Here is a 16,189-nt window from a genome sequence, read left to right on the forward strand (position 1 = left end):
CTTTTGGTTACATGGAGCCTGCAATTCCCACAGCAGCAATGATCCCCTCCCCAGAACACAGGATGTTTGTGTCACTGCTAATCACAGGTGAGAGCAGTGGGTCTCTGAGGTGTCAGGGGATACATAAATCCCAAGAGGATGTTCCAAACCCAAATTTCTGTCTGAAGCAGCAACATGCCAGAGAGATGGTGTCCTCTGACATTCCAGGCTCGTTTCACACACCAGTTTGGTGGTGATCCTGTTTCTCACAAGCCCTGCCGACTCCTAGAGCCATACTGCAGTGAACAGCTCCTGTGAGGCCGATCACCCAGCAGTGAGAATTGAGAGGAACCAGAGTGAAGGATCTCTGCCAAGGGCTGGGAAGCCTCAGCTCATTGCTCTCCATGAGGGTGATACCAGCTCCAAATCACAGAACTCTCCCTCCCCCAGGAAAATAGCCAGGATAGCAAAAGTGACAAAAACCGTGAACATTACAGTTTTTGAACACAGGATTACACTGACACTTCAGAGAAACAAAAAGGTGTTATGTAAGTCACACTCTTTGTCTCCCTGCTTCTGACCTTGAACATGGGAGGGGCCATGACCCAGAATCTGCCACCTCAAACTGTTCCCTTGTGCTCCAGCACAACCTCCATTTCACATCCAGACAAACTAGAAAAAAAAGGTTTTATTATAGCTTTTTCTATATAAATAGAAAAAAAGCAGCATTTTAGTGAGGTGAAACCCTCAGCCTGGGTTTCAGCTGGGTGAGGGCTGATGCTGGACCCAAACTGAGCAGATGAAGGCATCCCCATGACATTCTGAGGGAGGGGCTGTGTCCCCCCAGACCTCCAGGGCCTCTCAGTTCATTTTCTTGCGCTTGCGCTGCCCCTCTGGTGCCTTCTGCGTGGGCAGGGGCAGGGACAGGGTGCCCAGCTTGTGGTTCTGGTCATTCTCCAGCCCTGGCACCCCCTTGGCCTTGGACACCCTGAGCCGCAGGGCCTTGGCGATGTCCAGGATCCTGGGAAACAGGAGAGATGGCATCAGGGGGGCTGAGCCCCTGTGGCTGACCCCGCAGGGGCCCACAGCCCGGCAGGGCCCGGAGGGGTCTCTGTGCACAGGGGTGCCCTGGAGGCAGCAGCTGGAGCCCTCCTGGGGACAGGGCACTGCTGCATTTCCAGCGGTCCCAGCCTGCTCCTTGCTTTCCCCACAGCACCCAAGGCCCCACAGCACATCCCAAACCTGGGCATCAACTGCCAAAGCCAGCGTGGACTCCTGGAAAAGCTTAGCCCCAGAAAGAAAAAGGGAAAATGGACGGAAACCAACAGCAGACTGCTTTTAAACCCACTAACTCCACCACTTCTGATCAAAGAATATAACGGGCAAAGCAAGTGGTGGCATCAAAACCAATGAGAAAGCTTGAAAACCAAGAAGTGACCAAAGGTTTTGGTAAGATCCAGTAAAAACTAAAGTTTTGGCCAGAAAGCCTGATCCAATGAACTCTGCAGGGCCAAGGACAGGAGCACAGCTGGAGCAGAGCTGCAGCTGCCAGGTGATTCCTGGGAAATGCAGGTCCTGCACCCACAGACAACTGCCTCTCCTTGCCTGGGAAATTAAAGCCCTCCCCAGGTCCAGAGACAGTCCCGAGCCCCCCAAGGGTCTTTGGGTAGGAGGATCCTGGCAGGTGTGAAGGAACAGGATGGCTCACCTGCTCTCTGAGAGCTTCATGTCGTTCTGCAGGACGGTGAGATCCGTCTGGAAGTTGTTAATGTGCAAAGCCAGGGCAATGACATAGGCGGTGATTTTAGCCTTCATGGATGCAGAGATCAAATTCTGGATGCTGTGTGGCAAGAGGGAGAACTCGTGAGATGTGCAGCGTAAGGGCCTTCCTGATGGTGTGTCTGTGGCCCCTCAAGCTGAGCTCTGCCAGGCCTGTGCCTCAGGAGCATCACACACCATCCCTTACCTGCCGTTGTTGTAGGTCAGCGAGGTGAAATTCTTCATGAGTTTCTTGCTGATGATGTGTGGGCACTCAGGACCCATTGGATCTAGGGCAGAAAGGGGCTTTGCAGTGGAATGAGAAGACACACGCTACCTTGCACTGCCCACCCACCACAGCAGCACGTGTCTCACCCTGACACTCAGCCTGGGACGTCAGAATACCCACGGGGATCACGGAGTCCAGCCCGGGAATCCCACCACTTAGTGCCTCTTCCCAGGAACACAACAAACCTAAAACGAACCTCGGTGCTTCCTTTCTAGGTCTCTCACTTTCTGAGGCCTGAGAGAATCCCAACAGCTTTTATTTCCTCAGTAAAAGCAGTCTCCCAGTTCCACACTGTGCAATCTAAAATGCACACACACCTATGCATTATTCTTTTTGCCACAAAACACTGTTAAAGCTGAGACCACGCTAACCAGTCCCTACCACCACCAAGTTTAGTCATTCCCACATTCTCCTTGGACAAGTCCCATGGGTGACTGCTGTGTCTCAGCAATGCAGGAAGATATTTAAAGCCAGGCTTGCCACTTCCTCCTCCCTCAGCTCTGCCAAGGACTGACAAAGACACACGAGTTCTAAGGAGGATGGCAAGTCTGGAAAAATCTCAACCAAAATGTTTTGTGTGGTGCTGTTTCCTGAGCAGGACCCTGAGCAAGGCAGAGGTATGACCCACACACTCAGCTGGCGAGCAAAGGATGATGAAGACTTTCCCAAAAACATGTGTTTATGAGCTGAAAACTCTCTTACGCTTCTTCTTGATCACTTTCTGCTGACTGAACTTGATGAGGGTGTCCAGGAACCAGAGGCATCGGGCTTTGTGGTCCCTGCTCTTCTCATCAGTGGGCAGGAACTTCAGCTCCTCCAAAACGAAGGAGCAGAGGCTGCAGGGAGGAGAGGGGGAGTTCAGCTGCCCAGAGGGCCCCTTGCGGCTGTGCACAGCGGCGTCCCCCACGCTCCCCGAGGCAGGGGCTGCTCTGCCACGCCTGGATGCCATGTCCTCCCTGTGCCCCGAGCTGTGGCACTGGCAGCAGCAGCCCCAGTGCCCCTCAGGCAGGACGTGGCCCCCGGCAGGGCCTTACCTTCTCTCCTCTGCTCTCTTGGCCATCTCCTCCGCGGTGGCGCTGGCCAGGGCGGCTGCTGGCACCCGCAGCGCCTCGTACTCGGCAGGAGACAGCACTGGCAGGATGGTAAGGAAAAGAACCTGGCCTCGCCCTTCCAGGCAGGGCAGTTCTGCCCACACTCACCTGACAAGTGGGCAGGGCAAGGGGATGGACCCGTCCAGGAACCAGGGCCTCTCACAGGCATCCTGCTCTCCAAAGCAAAGGGGCAGGACACAGCACCTGCAGGCCCCAAAACGCAGGGCAGCCCCAACACCTCGCTCCCAGCTCTTGGCCTGTGAGGGCAGAGGCTCAACGTGCCCCAACAGCCCAGGTGGCTGCATGGCACAGAAAAGATACAGTCCTCAAACTTGTAGACGTGCTCCGGCCGGTCGGCGTCCTCGTGGCAGGGCGGGAGGAAGGCAGAGATGTTCTGCACATCATCCTGGGCCATGTCCTGCATCAGAGCTTGGGAGGGAAGCGGGACAGGAGCGTTTGGATCATGATAGCCAAAGTGCAGAGAACAGCAACGCAACCCAAATCCTTTAGAAGCAAGTTTACTCAAATGGGTCAACACTACTTTAGTCACAATTGTAGTTTTAAACATTTAAAACTTCTATCAAGAACCTTCTGGTTCTGGTCATAAAAATTTAGAAAGACCAGTCCAGACTAGAGAAACATCTAGGAAAGAAGGGCACCAAGATGTGGGCAGAGCACGGTTTTGGCACCTGTGTTGCAGTGGAAACCCACTTGGCACAAAGCAGCTCTGAGAGCACAGTCAATATCCACCCCTGGAAGGGGTGAAAGGTGGTGGGGTCTACAGTCCACAGACATCTCTCCTGTTCGTGCCTGTGGCACTCCCAGGATCCCAGAAGTGCTCTGGAGAGGTCTTGTCTGCCCTCCCTCCCAGATGTCCATAGTCAGGGCAGCCCCAGCTCTCTCCTACCACAGCTCGGAAGCCCCCAGGGATGGTGACACCACACTGTGCTGTGTCCCAAGGCTGCACTGCTCTCTGAGGTAAGAAGGAGCCTTTTCAACAGCCATGCCACAGAGCTCAGACCAGCCAAGGGCACTGCCTTTATGCCAGTGAAGCCATATCCCACAGGAGCTTCCAAAGCAGGCAGGATGGACACTGATGTCACAGGGACCTTCCCTCATTCAGGTAACTCCAACACCAAGCCCAGCAGGACCAGGAAGCAGCAGCTCCTCTACACATACCCATCTCAGCTGTTGAACCAGCTACCTCCTCATCACTTAAAGAAAACCCCTCTTCTTCCTGCCACACCTGGCATGGACAGACAGCAAAAGGCACTTCAGGTTGTCCTGATGACAGCCCGAGACAGAATCCTCTCACCTGTCACTCCCTTGGCATCTATGACGTTGGCAGCTGCTTTTGTCACAGCCGTGCTGACGATGTCGCTGCCCACGGCGTTCATGCGGCGAGAGCTCAGAGCTCGCTTCTGCTTGCTGGTTCCGAAGGCCTCAATGCACAGATCCATCTGCACAAGGCACAACACGCTCTGAAACACCCCGTGCACCCAGGGGAACACAAACCCCGCTGCTCCTTCCACAGACACGGCCTCTAACAGAGCTGCAAACTCCCCACGAGCCAAAACCCGCAGGCGCAGGGCGCGCTGGTCTGCCAGGGCAGGAGGTCACTGGGGTGGTGACCAGCCTGGAACAACCAGGAAAACCAGGGGAACACTCCTGAGCCAGGCAATGCCTGTGCTGCCTCCTGGTTTACCCTGCAGGACAGCAGCCTCCCTGCCAGCTGGACAGTCACAGCAGAGCATGACACAGCTTTCCACTTTACCTTCTCCCTGTAGGATTTCTTCTGGTACTCCTTTGTGTCGTCAGGCATCACGTTATCTGCAAAACAACAACAGTTACTGTGCCTGGGCAGCCAGGACAGGAATTCCTTTAGTCCTGCGACTGACAGACTTGGCACAGGATCTCCTCCATGTGACCTGGGTAATTAAAGGACACACCAAATATGAGAACCTGGGAAAAAAAGGCTTTTTCTACAAAGCCCACATGGACCATGGCCAGACCCATGTCCTGCTGCACAGGGTAAAAATCAGCTACCAAAAGATGTGATCTTTTGGGTTCTTATCCTGGGGTCAATGAAAAAGAACAGTCCTGCTGGATAAAACCTGTTTTGGGGTTGTTTTTGTTATTTTGGTTATTCAGGGGTCCAATTCCTGATGAGTCTCAGGCCTCCCTCAGCAGAACACACCCAGACAAGGCTGCACTTGAGCAGTGACACTCTGTGAGTGACTCCCACCCTCCACACTCAGCCTGTGCTCCCCTCTCCTGGCATGCACAAGTGAAGGAATTGTCCTTGCTGCCTGCCAAGGGAACAAGGCAGCAGGGACAAGGACAGAGCCACCCAGCAGCTGTGACTCCCAGCACCTCCCACCTGAGAGCAGGGGCTGCATGTTGAATATTTCAGCATTGTAGACCTCCATCTGCCCAGAGCTCTTGTCTAGCACTCCAACAAAGTACCTGGGGAGAATGGGGGCAGTTGATTAGTGAGAGGCAGAGCAGTGGAAATTATTTGAATTACATGGTCTTCTCACACCCCAGCAGCTCTCCCACCCTGCACATACAGCACTGTGATAAACCAGGTTACCTCCAAGGCATGTGTACATATAGAAACAGAAAGACTTGATACTCTAAGTAAATGCACAAGTCTTGAATCCACTGAATTAGGTAATGTGTGGGTGCCAGAGTCCTGCTGTTTTCTTTTCTCTTTTTTTTGCTATGCCAGGACTTGATGGCCATGGCTTGAACAACACCAAATTTCCAAACTTCTTCCCAGAGCCCTGGATCTCCAGAGGTGCAGGCAAGCAGCACTTCAGCCCCCAGAACCACCTGTTCACAGTGTTCAGAGGCAGGAGCACTTAAATCTGCCCGCAAACAATACTGAATTAAGACCTGCAACTCACACGTTTGTCAAACTGCATTTATCTCTCCAAACCCGAGCAGAAACACACCCCTGGTGCTCTTTTTTCAGCTGCAGCATCTCACAGTGGACACTGCCCCATGCGAGGCTCCATCCCTGCTGGGGGCACTGCTCAGCCAGGACAGAGGCTGCTGTGGCTGTGCTCTGACAGGCTCTGCAGAGGGAGGCCAGGTCCTGGTGCAGAACTGCAGAACACCTCAGCTGCAAGCGCCCCAAACAATGACCCTGCAGCACTGACCAGCTGCTGGTAAAGGCAGCTCCTCCATCCTAGCTTCTAGGAAACAGAGCTCCATCCTGCTGCACCACTCCATACCCTCACCCCAGACGTCACAAAGTGTTTTCAACCTGGTCAGATTTACACACCACAGCTTCCACCGGGTGTGCAGGAACAGCCAGAGCTCCGTGCCCAGGGAGGAGCCCTGAGGCAGGCAAGGGAAGGGAGCAGGAGCTCTGAGTGTGAGCAGCCCTGTGCCCCTGCTCCGTACCTGCACAGGGAGTTGCACTTTGTGGCCTGGCTGCCAAAGTTGTGTCCCACGTAGCAGAGCCGCTCCGTCTCCGAGACCTGGGGAAGCAGAGAAACCCTTGGAAAGGCTGAGGGAAAGCAGGAGAGCTCCTTGGAAAGGCTGAGGGAAAGCAGGAGAGCTCCTTGGAAAGGCTGAGGGAAAGCAGAGAAACCCTTGGAAGGCTGAGGGAGCCCAGTGCCAGTGCTCTGCCCTGGCAGAGGGGATCAGCACAGCACTCCTGCCCACCCCCAGTGCTGCAGTTTAAATTTGGTTTCCAGGGGTTCATTTCAGCTCCAGCATTGGAAGTGCCTGCAGTTCTGCAGCTGCAAAGCCAGAGGCAGACTAGCAGGAGTGCCCCAGCCACCTGCAGGTATCTTCATGAGAATGTGTTGGCTTCTCTGCTCTGCAGAAAGATTGCTGCAGTGAATTTCCCCCAGGGATTTGGCTGGAAAGCCCTGTGTTCTTTGGGAGGAGAGGATGTAAAGATCAGCAGCAGCTCCCTCTGATGGGGGGCTCAGCTCCCCCTCACAGAGACGCCCTGTGATGCACTGAGCTGCACAAAGACACCTGAGGAGCAGGTTTCCCAGCGAGGGCAGAACACAGGGGATCCCATCACCCAAGGCAGCCCAGCAGCTGGAAGCAGCTCCTGTTGCCAGCCAGGGGCTGTGCACCAATCACCAGCGGGGCAGGACTGCCAGGAACGTGCCTTGAGCTGTTTATTCCCAGCATCAGCCTCACTCCATGGTCATGGCAATGGCAAGAAGCCAGCAGCTCACAGCCCAGGCAGCAGACACAGAACTTAATGCTACAACTCACTTTGTAAGTGTTTTGAGCATCACACAAAGCAAAAGCACATTGACAGTAGTTCCGTCCAGCCACTACAGGCACACGTACCTTTTGTTAAAACATGCTTATTTTGAATACAATACCTGCTTTTGATGCTCTGTGCATTAAAACACAATGCACAGAGCTCCATTATCAAGCTGAGAACTCCTGCCACCGTGATATTTAATGAACAATCCTCTGCCAGGATTTTCCCCTCCTGAGGAGCTGAGGGCCTCAGGAGAGAAATGCAAACAATAACTGTGTGCTGCTGTGGAATGCAGCAGGTGCAGCTGGGATTGGTGCATGTTGGGTTTGTATTTAAAAGCCAGTCACAGATGCAGCTGCATCAGACTCTGAGAGTCACAAGATTCTGTAATTCTATTCTATTCTTGTTCTTTCAAGCCCTCTGATGATCTTTTCTCTCTGTTCTTTCAGTATAGCTGTAATGTAGTATTTTAATGTATATCCTAAGATAATAAATCAGCCTTCTGAGGAAATGGAGTCAGGCCTCGTGTCTCCACACACGGGGAGCTCCCAACAAACTCCCCAACATCTCACCACACTTTTCTGCAGCTTAGGGAGTTATTCTAGACAAGAGTTAATACACAGACCATTGTTCCATTTGTCCTTACTTTTCCACTTCTTACATAATTTTCTTGCTGACATATTTTATGGCTGCTGCTGAGCTCTAAGCTCAGTTTTGCTGTCTCTGAAGCCAGCCTTTTGCAGCTTTCCCAAACCCCTCTGATTTTATGGATCCCCACAGCTCCCCATGGTTCAGCTTGTCCCTGTTCTGCCAGCTCCCCCCTGCAGTGTCCCTCAGGAATGGCAGTGACAGGGACACTCCCCTGGAACACATCCCTGTGCAACATGCTGGGCTGAACCCTGACTGTTTAACACAAATCCGCTGCAAAGCTCAGCAGAGATTTCACAATCCCAGAGTGGTTTGGGTCACAAGAGCCCTCAGAGCCCCTCCAGTGCCACCCCAGCCACGGCAGGGCCACTTTCCCTGTCCCCCAGTGTCCAGCCAGGCTTGGGCACTGCCAGGGATCCAGGGGCAGCCCCAGCTGCTCTGGGCACCCTGGAGTTCCTCGCTCCAGCGGCAGGGAGCTGCTGGGGCCGCAGCCCGGAGGGCAAGCCGGGATCGCGCCCTCCGCAGCAGGAGCTGCTCGGCGGGATGTCAGCCGGGAACTCCCTGGGTAATTAATAACCTGGGCAATTAATAACTCTTGTACTTGCAGCCCGTTACAGCCGCTAGCCGTTGCCCCGCTGTGCACCGCTGTCACGCAGCCCCGCGCTGCGCGGCCGCTGTCCCGGAGCCTCACCACGATCCGGCGGTGCCTCTTGCGGGGGTGCGCCGAGTCCCGGTTCCGGTACACCGTGAAGCGCAGCGACTCGGGCCGCTCCAGCCGCCCGTTGGCGAACCGCACTGCGGGAGAGGAAGCCCGTGAGAGCCGGGCCCGGCCGCGATCCCCGAGCGGCCCGAGACCCGCCCCACGGCCCGGCCCCGCTCACCGAGCGCCGCCGGCCGCTCGCCCTCGGGGTCCCCGCGGTAGCGCCAGGTGGCGGTGGCCATGGCGGGGGCTGAGCGAGGCGCTGCCTGGGGATGGCGGCGCGGATGGCGATGGCGGCGCCGCTCCTCCGCCTCTTCCGCCGCTGCCTCCCGTCGTGGCAATAAGCTCAGCCCCGATTGGGTCCGGTGAGACCTCCGCCGCGGCGTAGAAGTAACGAGGCCGCCGATTGGCTATCAGCAGGGCCCGCGCCGCCAGCGGCCGGAAGTGACGCGCTGTGTCGGCGCGGCGCGGCGGGGCGGGGCGGGCGGGGCCGGAGCGGCGGGAGCGGGGCCGGGGCCGAGCCCAGTCCCAGGCCTAGGCCCGATCCCAGGCCCGAGCCCAGCCCCGAGCCTCCACGGCCCTTCCCGCACGGACACCGCAGGTGAGCGGGGCGGGGGGCGGCGGCGAGGCGGAGACCGGTGGTCACAGCGTCGGGCGGGCCCGGGGCTCCCCGGTGTCCCCGTTATGTCCCGTGTGCGGCACAGAACGCAGTCCCCGGGTGCGGGCTGCCCGGGCTGGTGCCGCGCTGGGACGCCTCTCTGGGAGGGGCACGCATCTTGGCTGTTCCAGGTGACGCGAGAAGGAAAAATCGGGGAAAATAAGGCAGTGTTTGGGAAGAGCGCCTTTCGGCAGGAGACCCGCGGCGACCGGCGGCAGTTACCGTTCCGCACTTCTCAAAGGCTTTGCATGACTTAATTTCCCCGTGCTGAGTATTCCGGGGGTAACTGTGAGTGAGCTCCCTGTTGTGACTCCATCCAAGGACACTCGGGGGGATTCCTGGGATGTCCCGGGCACGGCGAGGAGCTGCCCGGCAGAGACAGGGATGGCAGGAAGCAAAAAGCAGCAAACGCGTCCCTGTTTGAGGATGGACTTTCTCAGTCGGCCGAGTTCCACTTGATCCCTCCTCAAAAGTACGATTCTGGCCATGTGACCTTTTTTTGGCTGGTTTGTGGTCTTGTGCCCTTTGGTGTTGTCTTGTCGCTGCTGGAAGATAAACGTGAGCACAGGGTTCTGTGTGTGTGCCCGTGAGCAGCCTTTCTGCCCTCCAGATCTCACGCTCTGCTGTTGAACCCTGAGGAGAAGTCAGGGTATTGAGGGTCACCCACGCAGTGTTGAATGACTCCCCTGAGACAGGACTGGTGCTGTGTTAGTGAGAATTAGAGAAGGAACCAGCCTGCCTGCTTGTCTCGCTGAGCAGCGCCTTGCCTTGCCTTGCCAGCAGCCGGGGTGTTCCTGTGGAGGGTTGCCACCTCTGTGAGCAGCACGTTGGTCCTGTAATCTGACTTTCTTACAAGCCAGGACTGAGTGTTTTGCTCACGGGAGTGAGGTGCCCCACGTTGCCCAGCTCCAGCACGGCTGCGTGGTGCTGAGCTCAGCTCTGTGGCAGAACCTGGGCTTTCACTGCTCTTCCTTGTCCTCCAGACTGCGGCCTCTGGTCCTGTGCCCATGTGGTGGTGGTGCACTCAGGCCAGTTTCTGTTTGTCTGTCAGCTGCCACCTTTTGTCCTCACTGCCAGGTTCACTGCAGCCCGACCAGCCGTAGGATCATACAGCACTTTGGGTTGGGAGGGCACCTTGTCTTGCCCCTCCGCTGCCACAGCAGGGATGCCTCCCACTGTCCCAGGCTGCTCCAGCCCCAGTGCCCAGCCTGGCCTTGGGCACTGCCAGGGATCCAGGGGCAGCCCCAGCTGTGCCAGGGCCTGCCCACCCTGCCAGGGAGCAATCCCCTCCTCTGCTGCTGTCTTTCAATTTGAGCCCACTCCCTTTTCTCCTTCGCTGCAGACTCCTAAATAGTCTCGTCCCACCCTCAGTGTAGCCCCTTCAGAGCTGAAGGGCACGGTGAGGTCCCCCTGCAGCCCTCCCTTCTGCGGGCTGGCCAGCCCCAGTTCCCTTGCCCCGTGCTCACTGCGCAGCTGCTCCGCCGCTCTGCTCCGCCTGGTGGCCCACACAGCGCTCCTTTGTGTTTTGCAGGATCATGGATTTCCCAGGGCACTTTGAACAGGTCTTCCAGCAGCTCAACTACCAGAGGCTGCACGGGCAGCTGTGCGACTGCGTCATCGTGGTGGGCAACCGGCACTTCAAGGCGCACCGCTCGGTGCTGGCCGCCTGCAGCACGCACTTCCGCGCGCTCTTCACCGTGGCCGAGGGTGACCAGACCATGAACATGATCCAGCTGGACAGCGAGGTGGTGACGGCCGAGGCCTTCGCCGCGCTCATCGACATGATGTACACCTCCACGCTGATGCTGGGCGAGAGCAACGTGATGGACGTGCTGCTGGCCGCCTCCCACCTGCACCTCAACTCGGTGGTGAAGGCCTGCAAGCACTACCTGACCACGCGGACGCTGCCGCTGTCGCCGCCCAGCGAGCGCGCGCAGGAGCAGAGCGCGCGGCTGCAGCGCTCCTTCATGCTGCAGCAGCTGGGGCTCAGCATCGTCAGCTCGGCGCTGGGCTCCTCGCAGGGCGCCGAGGAGCCGCCCGGCGCCATGGGCGCGGCGCTGCGCGGCGGGCTGGAGCAGCGCGCCGCCTTCCCCATGCGCCGCCTGCACAAGCGCAAGCAGTCCTCCGAGGAGCGCGCCCGCCAGCGCATCCGGCCCGCCATGGACGAGCCCGTGGCCGACGTGGCTGCCGAGAGCGGGCAGCCCGTGGTGCACTCGAGGGAGGATTTCTTCTCTCCCGACTCGCTGAAGATCGTGGACAACCCCAAGGCCGACACGGTTGCCGATAACCAGGAGGACAACACGATCATGTTTGACCAGTCTTTCGGTGCTCAGGAGGATGCTCAAGTGCCCAGCCAGTCAGACAACGGCGGGGGGAACATCTCCCAGATGTCCATGGCGTCCCAGGCCACGCAGGTGGAAACCAGCTTCGACCAGGAGGCTGCTGCTGAGAAGAGCAACTTCCCGTGTGAAAATCCGGAGGTCAGCCTCAATGAGAAGGAGCACATGAGGGTGGTGGTGAAGTCTGAGCCGCTGAGCTCCCCGGAGCCTCAGGATGAGGTGAGCGATGTCACCTCCCAGGCGGAGGGCAGCGAGTCGGTGGAGGTGGAAGGAGGAGTGGTGAGTGCAGAGAAGATAGAGCTGAGTCCCGAGAGCAGTGACCGCAGCTTCTCGGACCCTCAGTCCAGCACCGACAGGGTGGGAGACATCCACATCATGGACGTGTCCAACAACCTGGAGCACAAGTCTTCTTTCAGCATTTCAAATTTTTTGAATAAAAGCAGGGGAGGTGGCTTTGGCACCAGCCAAAACAACGACGACAACATTCCCAACACCACCAGTGACTGCAGGATGGACAGCGACGCCCCTTACCTGATGAGCCCGGAGTCGGGGCCCGCCGGTGGCCACTCCTCTGCCGCCGTCTCGCACGTGGAGAACCCGTTCAGTGAGCCCGCGGACTCCCACTTTGTGAGGCCCATGCAGGATGTGATGGGCCTGCCCTGCGTGCAGACCTCCGGCTACCGAGCAGCGGAGCAGTTCGGCATGGATTTCCCCCGCTCAGGCCTGGGCTTGCACTCGCTGTCTCGGGCCATGATGGGCTCTGTGAGAGGCGGAGCTGGTGGCTTTCCTGGCTACCGCCGCATCGCCCCCAAAATGCCCGTGGTGACCTCTGTGCGGGGCTCGCAGCTGCAGGAGAGCTCCTCGGGCTCGCAGCTGATGATGAACGGGAGCACGTCCTTCGAGGGCGGGCACCTGTCGCAGCCGGGCCCGCCGCAGCTGACGCGCGCCTCGGCCGACGTGCTGTCCAAGTGCAAGAAGGCTCTGTCGGAGCACAACGTGCTGGTGGTGGAGGGCGCGCGCAAGTACGCCTGCAAGATCTGCTGCAAGACCTTCCTGACGCTGACGGACTGCAAGAAGCACATCCGCGTGCACACGGGGGAGAAGCCCTACGCCTGCCTCAAGTGCGGCAAGCGCTTCAGCCAGTCCAGCCACCTCTACAAACACTCTAAGACCACCTGCCTCAGGTGGCAGAGCAGCAACCTGCCCAGCAGTTTGCTGTGAGCTGCCGGCCCGGCGCGGAGGAGCCCCGCCGCCGGCGGGGACGGGCGGGCGCACACCGGCGTGCCACGGTGCCAAACACAGTCTTGGCTCTGCCATTGGGGATATCCGGTACCTACCTCGCGGGTGTCGCCGCCAGAGCCGCGCGGCGGGATGGGGATGAGACCCCACGGGTGGGGATGAGACCCCACGGGCGGGGATGAGACCCCATGGGTGGGGATGAGACCCCACTGTGGGGATGAGACCCCACGGGTGGGGATGAGACCCCACGGATGGGGATGAGACCCCACGGCGGGATGGGGATGAGACCCCACTGTGGGGGCGGGGATGTGACCCCACGGCGAAGAGCCCCTTTGCAGGGCAGAGGGGTGACAGCACGGGGGTCTCCTGAAATAGCACGGTTTGAGAACAGCGAACTGACGTGCGTGTTTCTTTTTTTTTTCTTTTTCCTTCTCTCTAAAGCATTTTGTAACAGTGAAAGCATTTAAATGATTACTGTAACATGAGTTGCTGCATTACGTGAGGATGGTGGTGCAGAGCCCTTACCTTTAAAAGAGAAAAACGGCTTAGGCTGCACCTGTCTGACATAATGCTTTAAAATATGCTAATTATGACAATAGTTCTAGGATTATGAATGTATGTTTGGCTGTTTTGTAGTAAAGGACACTGTGTAATCAAGGTGCTTAAATTAAATCCCAGACAAGTAACTTCTGGACTGCCAGGTGTACATATAACTTTAATACAGCAAGATCTGGATATTTGGCTGGTTTTTTTTCCTGTAGAAACGAGTATTAAGTGGTAAGTGAAGTACTGTCTGTTGTTTGTGCTATTCCTAGCAGTATTTTAACCAGTTTGTATCTCCTATGTTACAATTCTATATATGCAGAAGTTTGAGCAGAGCTTGTCTTTGTCTGTCGTTTTGAAGGAGAGGGAATCTGTGCTGGCTTTTTTGGCCACGGAAGGCAAGCAGCATCTGGCTGCTGCCAGATGCCCACAGTGCATCTGGTCCCCGTTATGGCGTGAGCATGTTGTCTTTTCCTCTTATCTCCAGGCTTTAATTTCCTGCCCGGCACGCTGGGCGACTTCCCTTGGCAGCTGTGCATCTGTCCTTGGAGCACGTGGCTGCTAGGTCAGGAGCAGTCCTGCTTTGCCATATTGCACAGAGTCACAGGCTGTGCTCAGCTGGAAGGGAGCCCTCGGGATCACTGTCCAGCTCCTGGCCTTGCCGAGGATACCCCAACAATCCCATCTTGTGCCTGACACTTCTTCACCTCAGGCAGCCTTGGGGTTGTGACCCCATCCCTGGGGATCTTGTTCAGTGCCAGACCACCCCTCTGGGTGAAAAGCCTTTCTGGTAGCCAACCTAAACCTCCCCTGACTCGCCTTCAGCCGTTCTCTCACGTCCTGTCACTGGTCACCAGAGTGAGGAGGTCTGTACCTGCCCCTCTGCTGCTCCTCAGGAGGATGATGAGGAGGATGAAGACCCCGGTGAGGTCTGACCTCAGTGCCCTCTCCTCCAGGCTGAGCAAACCAAGTGCCCTCAGCTGCTCCTCGTAAAGCTTCCTCTCCACTGCCCTCAGCAAGCCCACGGCCTCCTTTGGACAGGCTCTGACAGCTGAATGTCTGCATGATGGTGCTCACACTGCCCCAGCACCTGAGGGGAGGCTGCCCCAGAGCAGAGCAGAGCAGAGCAGGACCCCCTCCTCACCCTGCTGCTGACACCCCCAGGACATGACTGGCCCTCCTGGCTGCCAGGGCACGGCTGGCTCACATTCTGTAAAATGTCCTTGTCAAATCCACTTAAGCTAGTGTCATAAAAGTACTTTCCCCCTTACGTTTAAAAAAAGCTAATGTGAAATTAATTTTAAAGAAATGGCACTGTACACACACAGCAGAAAGTGGTCTTTTTCCACAAAAGTCATGTAAAATGACTTTTTAATTTCCTCTTCTTTGGCGCCACCGTCACTTAACACTGCCTGCAGTCTCCTTTCTTCCTTGTCAAAGGTGCACACGAACTGGGCTCAGCATTCTTGAGTTTTAAAATAAACTTTCAGAGCATTTGTGCTGATGGAGACCCAGGGGCTGGGTCCAGGCTGCAGCATGTCCTGCTCAGGTGAGACAGAGGACTCCCTGCACCTGCCCTGTCAGCCTGTCTTGCACCTTGACCATCTGAGGAGTGCAGAAACACAGGAGAGGTTGGATTAATTCCTTTAAAGTGTTAATATTTTGTTATAGGGTTTACTTAATGATCATATATCTGGCTCTTGATTTTTTTTTTCTTTTTTTTAAGCATTAAAGTAACACTTTTTTAAAGCAGTGGGATATGCTGTGTTTTGTTTTAAATAATCTCAGTACTGGGGACTAACAGCATTGAGCTGCATAAACACTCTCCCAAACATCAGTAAAATGCAGTATTTTGTACTTTAATATTTTCTTGTGTTGCTTTATTAAGTAACACTTTCATCTTTGTTGCATTTCTAGTGTTTTGCATTTCAAAAACAAGGCTTTTTTTTCCTGTTGTGTTTCCTGTAGCACATCCACATTTTTGAATTGTTGCAATGTTTTGGAATAAAGCATCTCTTTGTGCAGTGAGACTAACTTAACTAGGAACTAATACGAGCAGATAAACACTTGACTGCACTCTTGCAGTGTTTTTATCAGAATTTTAGCGTGGAATATCAGTGCAGGAGGACTTCTGTATTCTTTCTTTGTGAAGAAGTTTGGCAGTGCAGCTTTAAATTCCATGGTCGGTTGGTGTGAGCCCTGGGGCCTGCAGCTGCCTCTGCAGCTTCCTGAGTCTTCCTGAACAAAGCAATAAATTCCTGGGAATAGCACGAATGAACACCTGGGGCCTGAGCTGCCTGCTCCAGTGAAGGGTGTCCCACCCCACAGCCTGGAGAGCCTGTGCTGAGCTGAGCTCAGAGGGGAGCCTTGCACTGGGGTCTCGCGGGGAGCTGTGGGGCTGTCTGTTCCGAAGCACCTGGAAATAAACCCTGCATCTGCTGTGGCTGTGTCTGCCTGGCTTCACTGCTCGGGTGCTCTCCACAGCAGCCTGGACAGAAAAAATTGTGACTGCACAAGGGATCGTAACATCCTGACCTTGGTAGTAATTTTGTCCCCCGTAGAGTTCTCTGTATGACTGTTGTTAATGAAATAACATTTACAGAGCACCTGTAAAATTCACCATCCGTGGTCAGTGCTGCTCTCTGAATTCCTCATGGGAAGATGTCTCAGGTGCAGGAGGTGCTTGTCTCCAGGGAGCTCTGGGA

General features: G+C 56.1%; 2 protein-coding genes across 5 annotated transcripts; one reads left to right on the top strand and one right to left on the bottom strand.

Annotated features, from left to right (window-relative positions):
- Positions 1-652: 652 nt before the first annotated feature.
- POLR1E (RNA polymerase I subunit E) lies at positions 653-9,046 on the bottom strand. Of its 2 annotated transcripts, none has more exons than XM_041463321.1 (12): positions 8,887-9,046; positions 8,697-8,800; positions 6,529-6,605; positions 5,498-5,583; positions 4,892-4,947; positions 4,433-4,577; positions 3,439-3,546; positions 3,061-3,157; positions 2,729-2,862; positions 1,946-2,027; positions 1,688-1,819; positions 653-1,000 (listed from the first exon to the last, which is right to left on the bottom strand). In XM_041463321.1, exons 1-12 carry the CDS (start codon positions 8,945-8,947, stop codon positions 841-843), a joined length of 1,242 nt encoding a protein of 413 aa, XP_041319255.1. In that variant the 5' UTR covers positions 8,948-9,046; the 3' UTR covers positions 653-840. The 2 variants fall into 2 exon arrangements, with proteins under 2 accessions (XP_041319255.1, XP_041319254.1); XM_041463320.1 differs by having other exon boundaries at positions 8,583-8,800.
- Positions 9,047-9,178: 132 nt separating this feature from the next.
- Positions 9,179-15,927, top strand: ZBTB5 (zinc finger and BTB domain containing 5). 3 transcript variants are annotated; one of them, XM_041463315.1, is made up of 3 exons: positions 9,179-9,306; positions 9,495-9,835; positions 10,895-15,927. In XM_041463315.1, exon 3 carries the CDS (start codon positions 10,899-10,901, stop codon positions 12,921-12,923), a length of 2,025 nt encoding a protein of 674 aa, XP_041319249.1. In that variant the 5' UTR covers positions 9,179-9,306; positions 9,495-9,835; positions 10,895-10,898; the 3' UTR covers positions 12,924-15,927. The 3 variants fall into 3 exon arrangements, with proteins under 3 accessions (XP_041319249.1, XP_041319248.1, XP_041319251.1); XM_041463314.1 differs by having other exon boundaries at positions 9,183-9,835; XM_041463317.1 differs by lacking the exon at positions 9,495-9,835 and having other exon boundaries at positions 9,183-9,306.
- The last annotated feature ends 262 nt before the right edge of the window (positions 15,928-16,189 follow it).

Source organism: Pyrgilauda ruficollis, unplaced genomic scaffold, assembly GCF_017590135.1.
Source record: "Pyrgilauda ruficollis isolate IOZ18807 unplaced genomic scaffold, ASM1759013v1 scaffold164, whole genome shotgun sequence".
Taxonomy (NCBI): Eukaryota; Metazoa; Chordata; class Aves; order Passeriformes; family Passeridae; genus Pyrgilauda; species Pyrgilauda ruficollis.

Excerpts from the sequence above, each read along its gene's own strand:
- POLR1E (XM_041463320.1), bottom strand. The coding sequence starts at position 8,947 with ATGGCCACCGCCACCTGGCGCTACCGCGGGGACCCCGAGGGCGAGCGG. Across the intron at positions 4,578-4,891 it reads AGAAATCCTACAGGGAGAAG|ATGGATCTGTGCATTGAGGC; the intron begins GTAAAGTGGAAA and ends TGCCTTGTGCAG. Across the intron at positions 3,547-4,432 it reads AGATGCCAAGGGAGTGACAG|CTCTGATGCAGGACATGGCC; the intron begins GTGAGAGGATTC and ends TTCCCTCCCAAG.
- ZBTB5 (XM_041463315.1), top strand. The coding sequence starts at position 10,899 with ATGGATTTCCCAGGGCACTTTGAACAGGTCTTCCAGCAGCTCAACTAC.